Source organism: Quercus lobata, chromosome 4, assembly GCF_001633185.2.
Source record: "Quercus lobata isolate SW786 chromosome 4, ValleyOak3.0 Primary Assembly, whole genome shotgun sequence".
In the NCBI taxonomy this organism is placed as follows: domain Eukaryota; kingdom Viridiplantae; phylum Streptophyta; class Magnoliopsida; order Fagales; family Fagaceae; genus Quercus; species Quercus lobata.
In genome coordinates, this window is record NC_044907.1 from 86,259,388 (window position 1) to 86,280,796 (window position 21,409).

At 35.0% G+C, this 21,409-nt stretch overlaps 2 protein-coding genes across 2 annotated transcripts; one reads left to right on the plus strand and one right to left on the minus strand.

Moving 5' to 3' along the window:
• Nucleotides 1-405: 405 nt before the first annotated feature.
• On the plus strand, nucleotides 406-5,135 carry LOC115983851 (protein SUPPRESSOR OF K(+) TRANSPORT GROWTH DEFECT 1-like). Its single transcript, XM_031106685.1, has 9 exons — nucleotides 406-448; nucleotides 1,203-1,590; nucleotides 1,742-1,847; nucleotides 2,641-2,839; nucleotides 3,811-3,879; nucleotides 3,979-4,053; nucleotides 4,190-4,288; nucleotides 4,368-4,523; nucleotides 4,923-5,135. Exons 2-9 carry the CDS (start codon nucleotides 1,203-1,205, stop codon nucleotides 5,046-5,048), a joined length of 1,218 nt encoding a protein of 405 aa, XP_030962545.1. The 5' UTR covers nucleotides 406-448; the 3' UTR covers nucleotides 5,049-5,135.
• A 9,673-nt stretch (nucleotides 5,136-14,808) lies between these two features.
• Nucleotides 14,809-16,586, minus strand: LOC115987788 (proline-rich receptor-like protein kinase PERK10). The gene is made up of 2 exons (XM_031111393.1): nucleotides 15,919-16,586; nucleotides 14,809-15,079 (listed from the first exon to the last, which is right to left on the minus strand). Exon 1 carries the CDS (start codon nucleotides 16,426-16,428, stop codon nucleotides 15,925-15,927), a length of 504 nt encoding a protein of 167 aa, XP_030967253.1. The 5' UTR covers nucleotides 16,429-16,586; the 3' UTR covers nucleotides 14,809-15,079; nucleotides 15,919-15,924.
• Between the last annotated feature and the right edge of the window lie 4,823 nt (nucleotides 16,587-21,409).

Here is a 21,409-nt window from a genome sequence, read left to right on the forward strand (position 1 = left end):
ACATTTTCTCAACCCCAAAAAAAAAAAAAAAAAAAAACTATTTCTTACTTACTAAGGAACAACACAAATATTTTGGATATTTTAAACTAATTGTAATTTATGTTAGATTTTTTATTATTATTATTATTATTAGAATCATTAGACTTCATATTCTAGAATGTTGTATACCTTCGACTTTTTTATTATTATTATTACTACCCGCTATACCTTGCATGTTAAGGCAGAGAGAAAGCACATTGATCTCTATACCCCATTATTATGATATAATTACGTTCTAGATTTCTATTATTCATATCTCATATCAATCCTTTCTCCCAAAAAAAAAAAACAAAAAAAAAAAGTCATATCAATTCCCCCACACACCACTACAAATGATATCTTTGTCTGAACTTTGATTTATCTCAGCGATCTCTTGGTAGAAAAACAAATACCATTCTCACTTGTCCAGGTATTAAATCATCACCTTTTTATTTTTTTACTCACTTTGCAAAAAAGCTAGTATGGGTCTGATTAATATTTTTGATCTATGTTTTCCTTTGGCTAAGATCATTATTATGTTCCATATTATAGATTTATAATATTCATTTTAAGATCGTAAACAAAACCGGAAAACTCTACCTTTACCGTTACAAAATCACATGTCACAATTTCATTAAATTTTTTTTTTTTTTTTTTTTTTAAGTAACAGTTCACAATTAATGAAAATTGTCACCTATACGCACACCTAAGAATTCATAACAGCGCCCATACCATTACCATATACCCCCAAACATGAAAAGGAAAACCCTCATTCAATCTAAATCTCGGCCACCACACACGGTGGCTGAGAAACCTTCGACACCCAAAAAAAACCAAACCACCCTCGCTCGCGGCCATAACACGCGGCGGCTGGGGCTCGCCAAAATTGTCATGGTCAGTTAGGTGGCCCCGGCCCAGAGAAAACCCCCTACTGACTGCGGATGAAAATGAGAGGAAGATCAAGAGAAATCAGACGCGCTGATTAGATTTATTGCTCAGGCATATCTATTGCAAATTCATATCACTATGAATAACTGTATGTGCATATGTGCGTGTGTGTTAGAGTCTTAGATGACTCCTCTGTTTAGATTTATTGCTCATCATGCGTATCTATTGCAAACCCATCATTATGAATAACTGTATGAGTGAACTAATTGACATGTGTGTGTGTGTGTGTTTTATAGATGACTACTGTTACTACTGGCGAGCTCTTAGAGCTTGCTGAAAAGAATGTGAAACTGGCAGTTGTGGAGGATATGGCTGAACAATTTGAAGAGGCCTATAAGCTTTATATGAAGGCATTAGAGTATGCGGGCATTTATCTCTTCTATGAGAACAATCCATGGCTTAAGAAGCAGAATAGGCAGTCATTTTTGGGCCATTATAGAAGGGCAACAAAAATAAGAGGCCGTCATCACTTACATGGACCCTCTTTATCTAAAAGAGCAGAAAGCGGGCTTGGTCTTACAGAGTCGAATGCGAAGTTGAGTGATGTGGGCGGACTTCAGGCTTGCAAAGATGTATTGGTTGAAGCTGCCATAGTGCCTATCCAGAATCCTCAATTTTTTACTGGTAAGTTCTCCCTCCATCATTGTATTTAACTTTTGGGTTTTTTAATCTCTGCTTTTAGTTTATTTGGTTATTCTTAGTTTCAATGCTAATAATAAGAGTTGGGTTATAGTGACCACTAATGTGGACATTATGTTTTGAACTCCTGTTTTAGGAAAACGACAACCGTGGAAGGCTATATTACTATATGGTCCACCTGGAACAGGGAAGACCTATCTAGCAAATGCAATTGCAACAGAAACAGGGTCAACTTTCTTTAGGTAATATTTATAATTTTACCAATATCAATACATAGCAAGCAACAGGATTACAATAAGTGATGATGTAAGAACCATACATGGCAAGAGATAAAAGAACTAATCTTCATCTTCAACAGGCAAATACATGTTGCCAATTGCAGTTAATTGTGACTCTTATATTTGAAGTCTATCTGGCTTCTTCATTTTTCCCTCTATGTTTCAGGTTTTCTGCATAATTTCTTTTGAAAACTTGTGACTTCAGCAGCATTTTATAGTTAACATGTTGTTCTTATTCTCACCCATTTTCTGTAGATTTTACTTGTTATTAAAGGCCTAGATCAGAAATACATTGTCCAATAATTGAGATGATGGACAAAATTCATGAAATTTGGATTTAATAGATTAAATGTTCTTGTTGAAACCTAAGACGTCTGAGTTTCAGAAAATGTGGACTTGAGTTCTTAATATTTTATATTGTTGATGTAGTTTTCTTACTTCATATGGTTGGATCTTCGAATCCTTTCATATTCTTTTTCATTGCAGTCATCACGTTATTGGAATGTGTTGAATTTCTGAATTCATCATCTATGCCACCATGCTTCAATTGATTCACATCTGCAATTGTTTTTGTTCTATGCTTCTTCCTAGCAGTTATTGTTGGGTGCATTTATTACAGCTAATGTATTTCCCAAGGATGTAGATGTGTTTGCTTTCCAATGTTTTTATATAGATGGAATGCTGCCAACACATTTACATGTTTTGTGCACTGTCTGTACACAGACATTTACATGTGTTGTGTACTGTCTATACACAGTGTTTCCGCATCAGACATTGTTTCCAAATGGATGGGAGAAAGTGAAAAGCAAGTCTCAATTCTTTTCCAACGGGCCCGTGATGCTGCTCCATCCATTATTTTTATTGATGAAATTGATTCCTTATGTGGTTCACGAGGTGAGAACGATGAGAATGAAGCATCTCGACGAATCAAAACAGAACTTCTTGTACAAATGCAGGTAATTTATTTTCCTTGGAAATGGATTAAAGTCATTTGTTCCAAGCTTCTATTTATATAATATAATTGACATGCTTAGATTAAGATTGGGGGCATGTAGTTTGTCAATAACTTATTGTAGTTTGTACCATGCAGTTGGGTATGAATTTATTACATTTTGTGATATGAGTTGCAAAGCATCTTATTGAACATTTTTATACTTAAAATGGAATTGAGGAATTGTATGGAAAAATTTAAATTGAAATGTTTAGTATGGGTGACCTAACTTTAAGGTATTTAAGCATAAGTAACTTGAAATCATGTATGTGGTCCAAAGAAGGCTATGATTTCCTTTGAATTTTAGGTTTTATTATTATTTTTTTTTCTATTTTTGATAAGTAACATAAAAATTTTATTAAAAAAAACACAGCCCAGTACATAGGAAATGTACTACAGGGGCAAAAACATCAAGAAACCAAATTACAATGATCAAGCAAAACAAGAAGGGAAAGAGTAGAAATACTTTAATACTTTTCTAGAAGTACAGGGGGGATATTCAAAACTGTACAAATTACCTTGGAATTAAACTTATGAGTCACACTATGAAATATTAAACTTGGGAGAGAATGATTGAATATAGGTTAAGATATGAAATAATAAATATTGGAGAATCAACTTGGTTTTATGCTAGGAAAATCTACCATGGAAGTTATTTTCTTACTTAGATGTCTAATGGAAAATTATAGAGGCCTGTAAAGATCTTCTTCATATGGTCTTTATTGACCAAGAGAAAACATATGATAGGGTCTTCAAATGGCAGGCTAAATGACCAATCATTTCCTTGTTGGCCTTAAAATGGCAAGCTAGTTTGCAATGCAGTTAATAATAACTATATGTTTTATTAGATAGTTAATACATAGCATTATCATACATTGTTTCCTTCCACCTACATATTTGTAATCTTAAAATGGAAATTCTTTTAATACATTTCAGGGTGTATGCAACGATGAGACAAATGTTCTGGTTCTTGCAGCCACAAATACTCCTTATGCTTTGGATCAGGTGAGAAAAAATACATCCTTTTTAACCTACGGCCAAGGCTAGCAAAAATTTCATGATCTAGATTGCTTTAGGGTTGAGGCTAATGCAAAGTTAATGTAGGCCATGAGGAGGCGTTTTGACAAGCGAATCTATGTCCCTCTCCCAGATTTGAAGGCAAGGGAACACATATTTAAGGTACTTCAATTTTCATAATGCAATGCATTTGGAATATCCAGGCAATGTAGTTATCAATGTAGTTATAAACCCATTGTGATTGATGCTTTTGTAATTTATGTCTTGTTTAATATCCTCTAGTTTTTTATTTGAGCAGGTTCATATTGGGGACACTCCTCATAACCTTACTGAAACTGATTTTGAGCATTTAGCTCGCAGAACACAAGGTTTCTCTGGTTCAGATATATTCTATTGTGTAAGTGTGAGTTTTACATTGTGTCAATGTGTCTCTAAAGGGACTATATGGCTGAAAATTGGTGGTTACTTTTTGATAGGTTAAAGATGCACTATATCAGCCTGTTCGTGCAACTCTTAATGCTCAATTCTTCAGAAAAACCTCTAAAGGCAAGTGGGTCCCTTGCAAACGGACTCGACAAGGAGCTACTGAGATTACCTTGCAGGAACTTAATGCACAAGGCCTAGCTTTAAAGGTATGGATTAGTTAGGAAACTTATGTTCAACACAAGAAACAATTCCAAAAATACATGTTTGTGGCCGAGGATTAGTTACTCACGGATATAATTCTTGAAGATATGTAGACTGCTGCTTACTTTAGTAGTTAGTTAATTTATGGAAAATAGGATCAAAGAAAATTGAAAAGAGGGGAGGCCTGGGAGGGGGTTATTGTACTGGAAAGAAAAAGGAAAAAGAGTATGTCTCACTCAATTGCATTGATTTGTGTTTGGTATTGATTTTCTATTTCATTAACATAGGCGGATTCTTTTATTTTTTTACTTTTTAAATAAAGTTTGTTTGTGGTAATATTTTTGTAGACCCTATGTCCATCTTGAATTTTCATATTTGCGTCTCTGGGAATTGATGACTTGCAGATCCAGCTACCACCCAACACAAGAGCAGATTTTGATAAAATGCTTGCTAGACAAAAGCCAACTGTAAGTGAAGCTGACCTTAAAGTGCATAAGAGATTCAACAAGGAGTTTGGCAATGAAGGTTGAAAGATGTAGAGGCACATATTATTATTAGTTTCTTCATATTGTGTTTATATATATATATATATATATATATATTTTTTTTTTTTTTTTTTTTGGGGGTGTAAAAGTATTTTTTATCCATATGCTTGCGTTATGAACAAAGTTTTGGAGAGAAACCCTACAAACTTCTCATCTATTTTTATATTGAATATGAATTTTGAAAATCTAACTATTTGATTGCATATTCTTATTATATTCTCCATGTTTGCAATATTTCAAGAAGATCAAAAATCAATTGCTACATCATCAAATAAATGTTAACATTTCAAATTTTTGTGATCTAAAATTGTGTATAAAAAATAAATTAATTGATCAAATAGTGAATAACATATGATTTGAACAAAATTTAATATATATGTTAAAAACATAAGAAACATAAAATTCAACAGTTAAACTTGTTCGTTATTCTAAATGTATATTTGGGTTAGACATAATATGTCACTCTTTTTTTCTTTTCTTTTTTGATAATCTAGACATATGTCACTTTGGTTAGAGGCTTTCCAGCCTCTCTTTTTCTTTTTTTCTCTTTTTATCTTCTAATAAGGAACTGTGGGATGCCAATGCCATGTAAGATACTGTGGGATGCCATAGTTCAGTTTTTGAATATGATCTGCCATATCACATGATGTCACGAGCCTGTTCCAGAAAAGGTTAGAGAAACGACTAACATATATGAAACATTGGATTACAGGAAGTTTTTACAAATACAAATACGAAAATGTAGTTAGGAATTTAGGATGGAAATATTTTGGTTTTGGCGACTCAAAATTAATAACATAAGCTAACACCATTGAGAAAAAGAGAGGGAAAAACAAATTCCATATCTCCTCAGTAGAGTCAGTACCACTTAGAACTAGAAGTGGTATTTGTTCTTAATGTTCCACTCAGGATCTTTTTCATATAACCAGTAAACTATATTATCAAAAAAAATATAACCAGTAAACTATATTACCAAATTCAAGACGGGAGAAAACGCCATGTTGGTATGTAAAAAATCAGAAATAAAACATAAACAACTAAATAGATCCACCAAAACTATCCGTAATAAGTCATTCTTTTCATGTTTTTATATGCTAAAAGCAATCTTTATCATCATCCGTTTACAAAATCTTGTGACTACCCACTATAGAGTTTCTAATTTCAGGTAAGGCAACCCCAAAAATTCAATTAAGCATAGGTTTAACCATTCTAATCCCTTGAGATTTGCAACATACAAATATCCACAATAATTTTACAACAAATCCTAAGTGATAAGTTGTTAATGATTCAAATTTGAATCCACAACTTAAATTACTTTTTTACCCACCAGTAATAGTTAGTAACAACCTGTTATTTAGTATTTGTTGTAAAAAAATTTCGTGAACATAGTATTTCTCTAAAAATAAATCCTATTTTAGAAAGAGAAAAATGAACCAAAAAGAGAAAAATAAAAAATAAAAGGAGGAAATAGACAATCAAGTCTTAAAATTGAATATACCCAAACAACAGGCCTGCAACTCAAGTATATGATACGAACTTTCTCAACAAAGAAAAGAAAAAGGTCCATGATATGAAAAGTAAGAGTGCAAAACAAAATGAGATGATGTTGTTTGCCTTTTGAGTAGGGGTGTGCAACGCCTATTCGTCAAAATCTACCAAAGCTAACCCCACCTGTTGGGTTGGGTCAATTTTTAGTTAGTGGTTGGATTGGATTTTTTTTTTTTTTTTTTTCTTTCGGTGGGTGGGATTGGGTGTGGGTCAATAGATTCACAAGTCCGTCAAATCCAACCCGAACCACCTATATTTAATATATATATTTAAAAATATATTACATGATTTTATTATTTACTCTTCTTTTTATCAATTAAGTTTCGATAGAACTATATATTATCCTACTAACTATAGAATAATAAAACTAGTTCATTTTTTTTTTTTTCTCTTTTGAGATGAGATAAAACTATTTGATATCTTACTAACTAAATGAAATATCATTTGGTTTGATTATTTGTGTTGGTTTGATGCACTACAAATGTAAATCTGTTGTTATTTGTATTGATTTAAACTTTGAAGCACTAATAAAATAGTTTGTGTTGGATTGGTGTTATGCTCATGTTTATTAGATTATAAATTTGTTTTTATTTTTGTTGGTGTTGTACGAATGCTCAATTAAAAAAAAAAAAAAAAATCCAACCCGATCTAGGTGGGTTGGACTAGGTTGGGTTAGACTCTAGTTATAAGTTGGGTTGAATTGGACTTTTTGTCAATCCGACCATGGTAGGTCAGATTCTAAGACCCTACAAAATTCTAAGATGAATATACCTAGCTTACTAGCTAGGTCTGCTAACAACATGACTAGTTTTTTTTTTTTTTTTGGTACAAGACAAAGGTCAAATTTTGAAAATTTTAGTCATTATACTTATTTTAGTGTGACTATTCAGAAAGAGAATTCAGATTGTGTATGGTTAGGTGGTTGGTTCTCTCTGAACCCAATGATTTCATCAATTTAGCCCTTCAAATCAACCACCCATGACCCTTCTCTTCTAAACCTTATACCCAAAGATCAATATCAAAAAAAAAAAAAAAAAAAAAAAAAAGGTGTCCAATGGAGAACTATCTAATTTATTATAAGAGATCTATACATTATGAGATAAAAGATGTAAATATAAAATGTATGAGACATTTTTTTTTATTGAATTGAAGATTTTTTGTTTTTGTTTTTGTTTTTATTATAATAAAAAAATAAAAAAGAAGAAGAGAAGACTAGTAATCCAACGGCATCAGTTCGGTCAAAGTTAACACCGTCCAGCATTTCTAGAAATCACTCGGACACGTCATCATTTCTAGAAGACTAGTAAAAGCTGATGAAGCTAGCGTGAGCTCATATGGTGGGGTACAATTGGGAATCTTGGGCGTCAAAGCCTTTATAATTAAACTTTAAAGTCGTCCACATCACTGATTTTTATAGAATTTCTAGAAGCAATATAAAAATGAAAAAATCCAACAATTATCTGAAAAAGATCTAAGTTGTTGATGTTTAGAGCATCTTGATTGGGTTTTACAGCCACCAATTTTGGAACTTTTCAAAGTTGAGAAAAAAGCTTCAAAACTTTCATGATTCATGTTGTATTTCTGTGGTGTTGCAGATAAATTTGTGTATTAATTAAGCTACATGGTTGTTTTAGGCTTTCCAGAATAACTATGGCAGTCGACAAGAAAGAATACAACAATAAAAAAAACTTGGAACTACAGATTTTTTATGTTTTATTGAGGAGGACCACCGTCACTCTGCCACTGGAGTTCGGGGATGGTGGCAGCAATGGCAATGGTGGTGGTGAAGCCTCCAGCAATAGAGGGTGAGGATGAAAGTGAGCTTTATTTTTATTTAGAAAGTTTTGAAATACAGCAATCAAGCTTACTGTGATGCAGTGGCGACGCCACGTGCAACTCAGGATGTTCCTAGAAACACCTTGACCTAAAAATAATTAAATTAAATTAAAAATAATAAAAAATTAAAATTTTACATATAATAATTAAAAAATTTTATATTTAATCTGTATTAAGAACACCTCAATCACAAAATTAGGAACACCCTGAAATTAAAAAAAAAAAAAAAAAAAAAAATTATTTGTTCTACTTTCAAGCAAAAAAAAAAAGCCCAAAATAAAAATCTGAACTAAAATCTGAAAATAAAAATAAAATAAAAGATCCAAAAAAAAAAAAAAAAAAAGAGAGCAAATCGCTAAATCAAATAGAAATCAAACCCACGGTCACGTCGTCGCAGAACAAACCAAACCCCAATACAGAGCAAAAGCAAACCAAACCCACAGTCACGTCGCTCGCAACTCGCTCATCGTCGTCCTCGCCCCACATCATCGTCGCTCGTTGCTCGGGCCTTATCGTGGACGACAGATTACAGATCGCTCAGCTACAGGCTGCTCCGCCACTCCAGTGCTCAGTGCTCCCTCCCTCAAGGTATTTCTCTCTCTTTTTCTCTCTGACTCTCTCTCTCTCTCTCTCTCTCTCTCTCTCTTTATCTCACTAAAATGAAAACTATGAAATGAAATTAATGAATGAGAGTCTCTCTCTCTTTATTCTTTTAAGAGTCTAACTCAGTAACTCTCTCTCTTTTGAACTGTGAGTCTGTGATTGGCTCTTTACTCTTTAGCTTTATTAATATTTTGCTTTTTGCCTTTTTATTTAAAAAAAAAAAAAAACTTTTTGAATGCTTTATCTTATCCGTTGGTGTTGGTCAGTGTGTGTTGGTGTTGGTGAGATATTAATTGTCTTATAGTGTAATGTTTATTGAGATTTGTGATTGTGAAATTTTCTAATTGGCAACTGGCTATTGTGATTGAGGGCATCAGGTATGAGGCTTGTGCTTGTCTGTTGAGTGGGGTGGGGGTAGATGGGCACATGAGGCTGGGTAAATAATAATGAAACAACAATATAACAAATCATAGTTTATAAAAGACAAACAAATTAATAAAACAACTAAACAACAATAATTAATAATTTTATTAATAGTTCAAATGAACTTATAGTTTATTGTATAAGTACCTTTGTTCATTTCTTTTCTTTTTCTTTTTTTTCCTTTTGAGGTTTTTTGGTGTACAGAATGAAAATTTATTTTGGTTTTAAGAACCTTTTTTTTTTAAGCACAAACTTCATGCTGGCCAAATCTTGAATTTCGGCTGGTATTTACCGAAACATCTCAAAACACCCGAAATAGACCGAAATGACCCAAAATTTTTTCAAAGTAGAAAAGGAACACCCTGAACAAAATTCCTGGAATCGCCACTATAATGATGCTGACTAGGCTGGTGACCCAGTTGATTGTCGCTCTACCACTAACTACATTTTTTTCCTAGAGTATAGTCCAATTACATAGGTTTCTTACAAACTGTTTCCAGGTCTTTTACAGAAGATGAAGTTTGGCTTCTACTGCTGCTAAGTTATATTGGTTGAGGATGCTTCTTAAAGATCTAGGTATTTATCTTTCTATTCCTCCTCTTCTATGGCATCCAATCTTATCTTTCAAGCACGTACCAAGCACATTAAAGTCAACTACCATTTCATTAGGGAAAAGGTTTTACATCATGATATCGTTATTCAATTTGTCTCCAGTGCAGATTAGCTTGTTGATATTCTTAAATGCCTTGCTTCTCCTGCCTATACCAGATTAAGAGCCAATCTCTTACTTCCTACAAGGAATTATTTGATTGAGGGGAATGTTAGAGTGTAATCACCCACAGGTGTCTCCAGTGCAGATTAGCTTGTTGATATTCTTAAATGCCTTGCTTCTCCTGCCTATACCAGATTAAGAGCCAATCCCTTACTTCCTATAAGGAATTATTCGATTGAGGGGAATGTTAGAGTGTAATCACCCACACGTGCTATTAGTGCTATTACTAATCTAGTCAGCACTCATATACGTGTTATCTAAGACAATTAGAGTTAGTTACAGTCACTAATCTGTTATGTAACTATTAGGCTTGTAATTATATATGTACAGGAAAATTCATTAGAATAATATAGATTAGAATACGAGATTCAATTTTTTACACACTCTCTCTCTCTCTCTCTCTCTCTCTCTCTCTCTCTCTCTCTCTCTCTCTCTCTCTCTCTCTCTCTCTCTATTTTCCCCAATTCTTGTTTTAGGTTGTTGGTGCTCATTTTGGAAAACCCCAACAGGAAGAAGCCCAGCAATATGGGCAAAAAGGAGTTAGCAGGATTGAGAGAAGGCCCATTAAGCCCGAGTGACAGGAATAATGGGTCATAGGCCTATAAAGCAAACAAATGGGCCTAAAGGAGCCCAGAGAAAGAAGTGGTAAGCCTGTGGGCACTATGTAATGTAGAAGAGTAAGAATGGGTCATAGCAAGCCGGAAGTAATGAATTAAGAAAGTAAAAGGTTGATGGAAAGCCCATGAACCCCAAGGATAAAGGATATGGTAATTGGGTCAGGGAAGCCCAAAAGAGTTAGTAAAAACCCATGAGAATGCAAAATTAAAAAATGGGCCGAGGATGCCCAAGGAAAGCAAATGGGCCGAGGATGCCAAAGAAAAAGAAATGGGTCAAAGAAGCTCACAAGCAATGTAATCGGTCAAGAAAGCCCAAAGTAGCATAAGTAAAAACCCAATGACCAAACTGGGACATTGTAACCAATTGAGAGAAGAGTATACAGTAGGCTTGAAAGAGGCCCAATAGGCATGGATCAAATGGTGCCATAAGAGATCAAGAATGAGTGACAAAATGCATAAACGAACCTCCAGTCCATAGCAAACGCATGAGCAGCAGGCAAGTTTTGGACATACACGGAAGTGGAGCACACATAAGGCCCAGGCACCACCAACTTGTACCCAGCCAATACAGGAGTAATGGGTCATGGATCAGAGGTAAGAAAGGAAATTGTCTGGTGGTGGGGAGAAGGGGAAAGTTTATTCTAGGGTTCCCGCTCAAACTCTTTTAGAGGAAATATCGTGCTGGGATGATATACCACCAAAAAAATGGAAGGATGAGTTGGAATCACTAAGTGCATGCCATAAGGGATAGCAAGAGAGAATACCCAAGCTATGGTGGATAAGAATGCCACAGTGAACAAGCAAATAAAACAGTTTTCTTTATCTGGTAATAGGGAGTGGCATAGCCATCACAGGTAAGTGGTGGTGGCTGAGCAGCTGACAAACTAAAGGATGGTTAAAAAGGACACCCAAATCTAGACAAAAGTAGTTAAATGGTAAAATGGTAAAAAACAATCATGGCAGGTAGTATATAAAGGGCCCTCGTCGTGCACAGTATCATCATGGCAACAATAGCAACCACTAGAAGAGAATTATAGCACCACAATCACCATAACACTATACAAGTAAGCACCAAGAAAGAAAGAAAATAGTGGGAAAGAATTAAAGTGAAAAAAACGGAGAAAAAGGAAAAGAGAATCAGGAAGAGAAATTTAGAGTGTAGAATGGCAGGCATGCACCAATAGGCTAATCCATTCTCTCCCTCTAAAAGCCTACCCTCTGTTGAGGATAAAGGATTCATTTGGGCATAAGCCATTCAAGTCTGTTCCCTTAAAATGGATAATTTCTTAAGCAGGATCCTCCTGCGAGGTTACCCACGTTGAGAAAGTGGTTCCCTCCTTAGTCTTAATCTTGTAACTCCTTAGTCTTAGTCTTATAACACAATTGAACATGGCAGGCTAACATTTTCCTTCTTTGATTTCATTACTTATCGTTATTATTTCTTTTCCTGACTTTGCAATTTTGCTTATAATGTGTTCCTCGTTGCTATATCGTTCTTTTCCTTATTAAGGATCCCTTATTTGTCTTTCCTGGCAATGAGCACATCTCTTTTATTATTGTTTTATTATATTTATTTGCCGTAACTCTTTTGCAATAGTTTCATTTTGTCTAACAGCAAGTGTGTTGCCTTTATCATTGTTCCATTGTATCTGCCTGCAATGACTCTTTTTGTAACAGCTATGCCTGCCATAGGCATGTGATCAAAGTTTCAGCAAAAAAAGGGCATAGTTTGTGCACAAACCGAACCAAAGTGAGTTGTAATTGGACCGGTAGTAATACTTCTACCCAGAACACTTGGGTTTCAATGTGGCAGAAGATAGTAGGAGGCAACCCAGCCCAATGGTGCAAAAAGACCCACCACATAGGCTAAACTCTTTCATTGTTTTCCACAAAGAAACGAATACAAAATTGGGTCCATTACATAGTCATTTTGTTAAAACATATTAGATTAACACCGTTAACCTCCATTTTAAACTAATTTTTCATCTAAAAAATCAATTAAACTAATTTCTCCCAAATCAAACGATAGACCCAAAATAATCAGTTACCCAAAAACATGTGAGTACCAGCGTTGCTTTAGTTCAATATATACTGGGTACTGGGTAGCTGGGTACCATTGGCAATCTTAGGCGTCAAGCCTAGAAAGGAAACTTCAATTTGGGTTCTTTAGTTGTCCACATCACTGTTTTTGCCACAAATTTGGAATCTATTATAAGTTGAAACCCACTAACTTGATCTTGATAATGGATTAAATCACTCAGGGTGCGTTTGATTCGACTTCAAACCAATTTCGGAAATCAATTTCCGGAAAATTTTGCGTTTGGCTGTCACGGAAAACATTATTTTCCGGAAATTGATTTCCTGTTGACCGAAATTTGAAGCCTTGACCACGGAAATGAATTTCTGCCTTCATTTTCACTTCAATTCATTTCCGTGTCCTGCAAAACGCAGAGAGAGGGAGAGAAAAAACAGAAAACACAACACGAGAGCGAGAGAGAACGAGCGAGAGAAAGAACGACGAGCGAGAAAGAACGACGAGCGAGAGAGAACGAGGGAGAAAGACAGAGAGAAAGAAGACGCGCAAGGGAGAAAGACAGAGAGAAAGAGAGAGAAAGAACGACTCGATAGTCGCAACACCGGGTCTGATTGCCGCAGCGCCGCGCCGATCGCCATCTTGCCTTTGACTTCGCCCGTTCGACTTCGCCGTTCGACTTCGCCTTTGCGCCGATCGCGATCGCAGTCGCAGCATCGATTCGTCGTCCCCAATCGCGATCGTCGCACCCCAAAACCAATCGTCCTCGACCCCAAAACCGATCATCCTCCCTCTCTTCCTTCTTCTCTCTGTGACCGGATTATGATTTATAATTTTCCTGGGTTTTATTTGTGTTTTTGAATTGAGGGATAAAATATTTGTTTGGCAGGTGCGAAAATGTGTTTTCTGTGTGATTTTGATTTTTGTTGTTGTTGTGGTGGTGTGGTGGTGGTGTTTTGGTGGTTGTGGTTTTTGATTGCCGGTGTTTCCTGCCGTGGGATGAATTGCTGTGTAGGAAAATAGCATTTTCACCCACATAACCAAACACTAGAAAATATTTTTCACAATATTTTCTGAAATGCAACCAAACACTTAAAGTTATTTTCCTTTCCGGAAAATAACATTTCCGAAAAATAAGTATTTTCCGGAAAATCATTTACATGAAACAAACACAGCCTCAGTGTTGGGGGGAGGGCACTAAAATTTATAGCTGATATTGACATATTGGACAGTCCGGTCAACAATTCATGCGACGAAAGCCGGGTTTCTTGTTTAAGGGAAAAAAAAAAGTTTGTTTTGTGGTTTTTAAAGTGAAAAATTAGTTTTAAAAAATGCCATTTAAGGGGGTTAAAGTTAATCGTACTAATTTAACCGAAATTAACAAAGGGATTAAATAGACAAAAACTAAATTTCATAGACTAATTTGACAACTGGAATAAAAGTGAAGGTACTAAATTAGATTTTAGCTTGTTTTTAGAAAATTATGTATGTACGCATACATTACCCATATTTACTAGCTGAGCTTGGGACAATATGTTAACCCAACAACAATGAATACTCAACATTTGTTTGCGCTCTACAACAGGCCGACAGCCCATTGTTGTTTTTAATGGTTAATAACATAGGAATTTTGTAGTGATTAACTGCGTATAAGATGCAAATGTACAAGGACATGTCACTGCATAGTATGCTAGGAATACTCAAAAGTACATGAAATATTGAACAAGGCAACTCATACTTTGCAGCTACCGGCACTCAAGCTTGTTACATCCTACATCTATGGTGGCACACTAAGACACAAGCAAAGAAAGATCTAGTGAATGCAAATCAAGTTGAGAAACAGGATTTCATCTAGCTTGAGCTAGTTGGGAAAAACAACACAGTTCAAATCTAACTATCATTGACAAACCCATTTATGATTCCCAGCTATGCCTCAAACACTCACACAACACACGATTATTAAATAAACAATAAAGGGGGGGAAAAAACTTAAATGACATTATGGATGTCGGCCTACATAACTAAAATTCTCATCAAAGTTGTAATACTCAGTCATCCAAAACGCTTAACATTGTTCCATAATACAAGCACATAATAGTATATAAACTACTACCACCCAATAGCGTAGCCCCCCAAGTAAGGATTGATGAAACTGCGCGGCGGCTCTGAATTTTTTGTAATCCATCTACATAACAAAACCAAAACAATGGAGTATTAGAATCGATACAACATTCTCTAGTGCCTGAAACAAATACCAAGCATAGTAGACTACAATGGACATGTGATTATTGCATTTTACAAACAAAAAGAACCAAATTGCTGATGTGTTGATTATCATGTAGTTCAAGCATTTGGGAATAGGCCAAGTCCTAGATTTTGTAGTTTTTCCCTCACCCCCAGTTCTGTTTTGGGGTGTTTTGTAATGGATAATTCAGCGATGACTTGCTCTCACCTTGTTCTGCTTTCTTAGCTTAATATAAATCCGTATATACCCAAAAAAAAAAGGTTTAAGCATTTTATCATGTAACATCCATTAGAAATGAAATAAATCAATAAAATGGAGCTCCAAACAGAGAATTAAGTCAAATAGATATACAATGGCAAGTTAGCAATACTATTCGTTATTGTTAGCTCCTAACCTCAAGAACAAACTATGAACCTCAACAATGCAATAACAAACCAATACAGAACAGTGATAAGAAACAGTTCATTCATTCCCTTAAACAACTAGCACGCATGAAAAAAAAAAAAGACCTTGTAGAGAACCACAAATACTTACGTTAAATAACAAAAAAACCCATTAGAGAAACTCAAAACACCCAAATAGTCAGATCAGACAAAATGTTAAAAACTGGAAAAACAAAATCTAAACAGATGGGAAAAAGTAAGTTCACACACACAAAAATAGAACGCAAAACGCAGCCTAAATCAGAATCTCTAAATTGTGAACTACACAATCCGATCCCATTTTGATAAATCTTAATCCAAACCAAACAAACATGTAAAGAAAGAAAAAGAAATTACCTTTCACTACTTATACACCGACACCCTCACCGCAGGAGCAGGACTCTTGATCGGCTCCGGCAGGTCTGCAACCCAATTAGATTCAGGCCTCACAGTCACATCGCTCAATTCGTAAGGCTCCGGTACCCTTCGGTTTGAGTTCTCCGGCTGAGATAACCTCTCCAGATTCTCCTCGTTACGAGGCCCGTTGTAGCGAGCAATGGCAAAGAAGACTAAGAGGCCACCTGTTAGAGTTAAGATACCCAACAACGCAAGCGGCACGAGTGGTGGTCGGCTTGGTGGTGGTGGTGTGGTGTCTGGTGGTTGCAGAGTTTGGGGTGGTGGTGGTGGTGGTGGCGATGGGTGGAAAGGTGGGAATGGAGGAAACTTTAGCGGCGGCGGCAGCGCTGGTGGAGTAAGGGGGGAGGGAGGTGGAGGCGAAGTGAGAGGAGGGGTAATAGGGGGTAAGGCTGGTGGTGGTGGTGGGGGTGGGGGTGCGATGGTAAACAACGTGAACAACAAGATAGCCATGGTGAAAGTATATTTGGATTTTGGGTGTAGAGGTTTTACTCGTTTGCTCTGAAAATGAAATAGCCATATAAAGGCAGGATTTTATAGTTGCTTGTAGCACCATTTTTTGGTAGACGGTGGTGTGAGACTCAGCTACAGTCAAAGCAAGAGGAGAACGGTTTTCCATTACAAACTTTGCCGACCACTCCACCCAGCTGTGTTATTGTTTTACTAGTTTTTTTTTTTTTTTTTTTTTTACACTGCTAAAAAGCCTAAAATACCCCTACTCTTAGTGACAACATCATATGGCTAGTGTGGTGGCTATATCGATAGCTTTTTTTCACGCTGTGATCTTTCTCGTGGAGGACTTCGGCTTCTCCGCAACATTTTTTTTTTTTTTTTTTTGTTCTATCTCGTAATCATACTTATCTCATCCTAGCGGATTAGAGTAATGTTAAGTAATGTGTTTTTGGGTTTAGCAATGCATTTGAACTTGGTGAAAAAGTGTAATTAAGTATATGTATTTTTTTATTCTCCAAAAAAAAAAAGTATATGTATTTTTAACAATTAATTTGTCTAAAAAAAAAAGTAAAGCTACCTTAGAAATATATTAGAAAAATGATTATGCATTTATTATTATTTTTTATGCAAAGTTATTAAAAAAAAAAAAAAAAAACAGATTACAGATCACATGTTCAGCTACTGGCACTTGTTTATGAGTGTCTATTTGTTTGCTTTTATCCTTGTATCATTGAAAAAGAGGACAAGTACATTGGAAATGTTGGCATGATTATTATTGGTCTCTAGGTCGAAAAACTTTAAATTTTGTTATTTTAGTTAATTTAATTGTTGGTTAAAAAGCTCAAAAATTTTCTAAAAGTTTTTGTTAAATCATTATTCTTAAGACATCTATTAAAATTTTCTTTTATTATTTACAGATAACTAAATCAAATTTTTTCTGGAAAAAAAAATTAACCTCAAATACTATTGTAAGGACACAATTCTCTGGCGGCCCAATAAGGATGTTGGGCTCGCGTACGAAAGATCTCATCCCACCTCCAAAAAAGAAATATCACATGGGGGGAGAACATCTCAACAACACCGGACTTCACTGAAGAAAGTCCGTCGTTGGATAACCGGGGTAAGGCCTCAATGGTCCTCGGATCTACTCCGAGGAGTCCCATCCCATAGGGTGCGACGTCTAAGGGCTTAAATGTTCAAACCCAATCCCTTTTTTCTACCTGAATTCCTCTAAAGCCAGGATCGGACATCGCCCCGTGACCAGCGGCTAGCTTTTCAAGCCCACTCTCTACAAATCGTTGTAAGGACACAATTCTCTGGCGGCCCAATAAGGATGTTGGGCTCGCGTACGAAAGATCCCTCACAATATGATTTGTAGAGAGTGGGCTTGAAAAGCTAGCCGCTGGTCACGGGGCGATGTCCGATCCTGGCTTTAGAGGAATTCAGGTAGAAAAAAGGGATTGGGCTTGAACATTTAAGCCCTTAGACGTCGCACCCTATGGGATGGGACTCCTCGGAGTAGATCCGAGGACCATTAAGGCCTTACCCCGGTTATCCAATGACGGACTTTCTTCTGTGAAGTCCGGTGTTGTTGAGATGTTCTCCCCCCATGTGATATTTCTTTTTTGGAGGTGGGATGGGATCCCCTTTCGATTTACTTACTTTCTTCTTTTATACTCGTCTGCATTCGTTATCCTTCGTCCACGTGTAGGGTCAGTCTTTACAAACACTGACATTTGTCCCATCAGTCCAATTCCGGAATTGTTGGGGATGGTTTGATAAAGCTGCAGAGTGCGGCTCTGTCAGGCGCTGGGTCTTATCTGGAGGGGTAGTAAGGATAACCTCCCCAAGGTATCTTGGATCTCCTTACGAATTCGTCCCTATACCAGTTTCACCCCTTTGTTCTGGTGGGACTATGGATCTACCGAGGACTACACTGTCCTCGGCTGCCTCCCAAGATTCTTTTGTGCTCTGCGTTGTAGAGCTTGGGCCACAGCTCTCCTCGGATTGGGCCTTCGGACTCTCTAAGGGCAAATGGGCCTAGTCCACGAATTGTTAGGCCCCACAACTATATTTCTATTCTATTTAAAAATTAAATGTTTTTACTCTCTTCAAACATCACTTAAAAAATAAAAACTCCATATCAAACAAATATAAACTCAGATCAACCACAAGCCCAAGTGCCAACCGCCAACCTTGCCTCCATACTGTATATAACCTTTTTTTTTTTCTTTTTTTTTTTTGACAAACGAGAATGTTCAGACTTCTTCGAGTATTTGATTACTTTGTGATTAATTCATCCTTGTAATACTCTTACATCTAATCAGTCACAAAGGACCATCTTTCATCCTCGAAGAAATTTGCAACCCTAAGAGTAGAACTTTCATATCTACTTATCAGCTTATGTAAAAATTTATGTCTATTTTAATATAAAAAAATTACTTTTTATTTTATATATCCAAGTTTCAAAAACACTTGCATAAAATTATTTATTTTATACTACATTTCATTAAATTATTATTTTTTAGTAATTTGTTATTTCTCTCTCTCTGTGTATATGATTAAAGAAGAATTAAAAAATAGGTTTGCATATGAAAATTAATTATATATATTTACACAACTAATATAATAACAATTCAAATTTACATAAGTTTAAAAATACTAATTGGAGCAGAATCATAATTCTTTTTGTTTGAAAGCCAAGATTAAACTATCATATTCAATCACAAATCAAGCAAAACACAAAGTATATCAAGTAAAAAAAAAACAAAAGTTACACATTTTCTATGCTATTGATTTATATTACATCAAACGGTAGACATTCTAGAAATGAGTAATCCAAAAGTATTTATTATCTCTACTTTATCTGTCGTTTATCTTAAATGTCTATATATATATATATATATATAGATCATTCCAAAATTAGAACTCATACATGTACATGTTTACAAAATGACCTCATATAAGAAGACTTCTGCAACCAACGAAATGGATTAAAGTGGCATGATAAATTAATAATTGGGTGGCCCATGGCTGAGAAGAGGAGTATTTGTATTGGGGAATGGAATTGAAATTGTGAAAGAAGGAAAATAATATTAAAAGCTAAAAAAACAAAAAATACAAAAATATGTGGCTGGGGCTGGGAAATCAGATTCCTTGAGGGAGGGCCATCACTTACAAATTAAAATATTTTGTTTTTCAACTTATTGGCTAATATAGATTATTTGGTGGGCCATGCCTATACACGTGGTTTTCCCCCCTGCATTCATCCGTAAAAGAGAATTGTGGCCGCCTAATATGCATTTACTGGGCCCCAAAAAAGAATTGTTAACAGGTATATTTGGTTGTTTTCCCAATGGGAAAGCCCCATTTACAACGAAATTTCTTCCCCTAAAAGACCTTACAAAATTCTAAGATGATTTTACCTAGCTCACTAGCTGGGTCCGCTAACAATAACGTGACTAGTTTTTTCTGGTACGAGGGTCAAATTTGGGAAATTTTAGTCATTGCACTTATTTTAGTGTGGCTATTTTCTTTGCTTCTTTTTCTTTTTCTTTATATTCTCAATAGTATTAAAAAGAGAATTCAAATTGTGTATCATTAGGTAGTTGTTCCTCCCTGAATTCATTAAGAATAAAGTTTCTCTTTAAACTAATTTGAAAAAAAAAACTCTACAAACTTTTCATATATCTCTATATTGAATGTGAATTTTGAAAATTTAATCGTTAGATTGCATTTTTTTATTATTTTTTCATACATATAAAATTTCAAGAAGATCAAAAATCAATTGCTATCTCATCAAACAAATATTAAAATTTCAAATTTTTATGATCTAAAATTGTGTAAAAAAATAAATTTATTGATCAAATAGTAAATAATATCCAATTTGAACGAAATTTGATGTGTATGTTAAGAATATAAAGAACATGAAATTCAATGGTTAGATTTTCAAAATTCACAAAAAAAAAAAATGATATATGAGAAGTTTGAAAAGTTTCTCTCCAAACTAATTTGGAGAGAAACTAGTTTGGAGAGAAACTTTGTTCATCTAATAATCTCATCAATTTAGCCCTTCAAATCAATCACCTATGACCCTTCTCTTCTAAACCCTATACCCATAGATCAATATTAAAAAATAAATAAATAAATAAAAAAGTGTCCAATGAAGAATTATCTAATTTATTATATGAGATCTATATATTATGAGATAAAAGATGTGAATATAAAATGCATGAGACTTTTTTTTTTATTGAACTGAAGATTTTTGTTTTTGTTTTTATTTTTATTATAAATCAATAAAAAATAAAAAAGGAAGAAGAGAAGAGAAGATTCAATCATACTTCTAGTAATGAAATGAAATGAATGCCATCGCTAGCTACGTCAATAATCCAACGGCATCAATTCGGTCAAAGTCAACACCGGCCACCATTCTAGAACCCACTCGGACACGTCATCATTTCTAGTAAAAGCTAATGATGTCACTGCTAATTGCACGAGTTAGTGGTATTCAAAATTGGCAAGTTTGAGTGTTCGAGTGTGTGCTGGCATTATATCCTAATTTTGGTTGCAACTTTGCAGCGCCCACAAGTTGATGTATACATGACACGTGTTCTTCATATGTATATTGGTGACCAGTTATCTGGGACCACACATCTGTGTGTCTCACACGCCGTAAAGAAACGAGAAAGAGAATGAGAATGAGAGGAGAGAAAAGATTAAAGTTGGATTAGATTCATGCTGATGCTGCTATTATCTCAAGCCACGTTGAACTCCCAGAGAGATACTAACAAGGTAAGAAAATAAGTTTTAAATGGGAGATTGTTATTGGTCTTTATTATTAGGGTAAAAAAATAATCTTAATATTATGTTCAAATTTGAATTATTAACAATTAATCATCTATAATTTATTGTAAAAATATTATGAACTTAACACTTTTCCTATATAAATATACATTTTTTGTCGTATAAAAAGAAAAGGTAG

Bases quoted from the DNA above. Each gene is read 5' to 3' on its own strand.
- LOC115983851 (XM_031106685.1), top strand. From the start codon at position 1,203: ATGACTACTGTTACTACTGGCGAGCTCTTAGAGCTTGCTGAAAAGAAT. The intron at 1,591-1,741 runs GTAAGTTCTCCC...CTCCTGTTTTAG, and splicing joins GAATCCTCAATTTTTTACTG to GAAAACGACAACCGTGGAAG. The intron at 4,289-4,367 runs GTAAGTGTGAGT...ACTTTTTGATAG, and splicing joins GTTCAGATATATTCTATTGT to GTTAAAGATGCACTATATCA.
- LOC115987788 (XM_031111393.1), bottom strand. From the start codon at position 16,428: ATGGCTATCTTGTTGTTCACGTTGTTTACCATCGCACCCCCACCCCCA.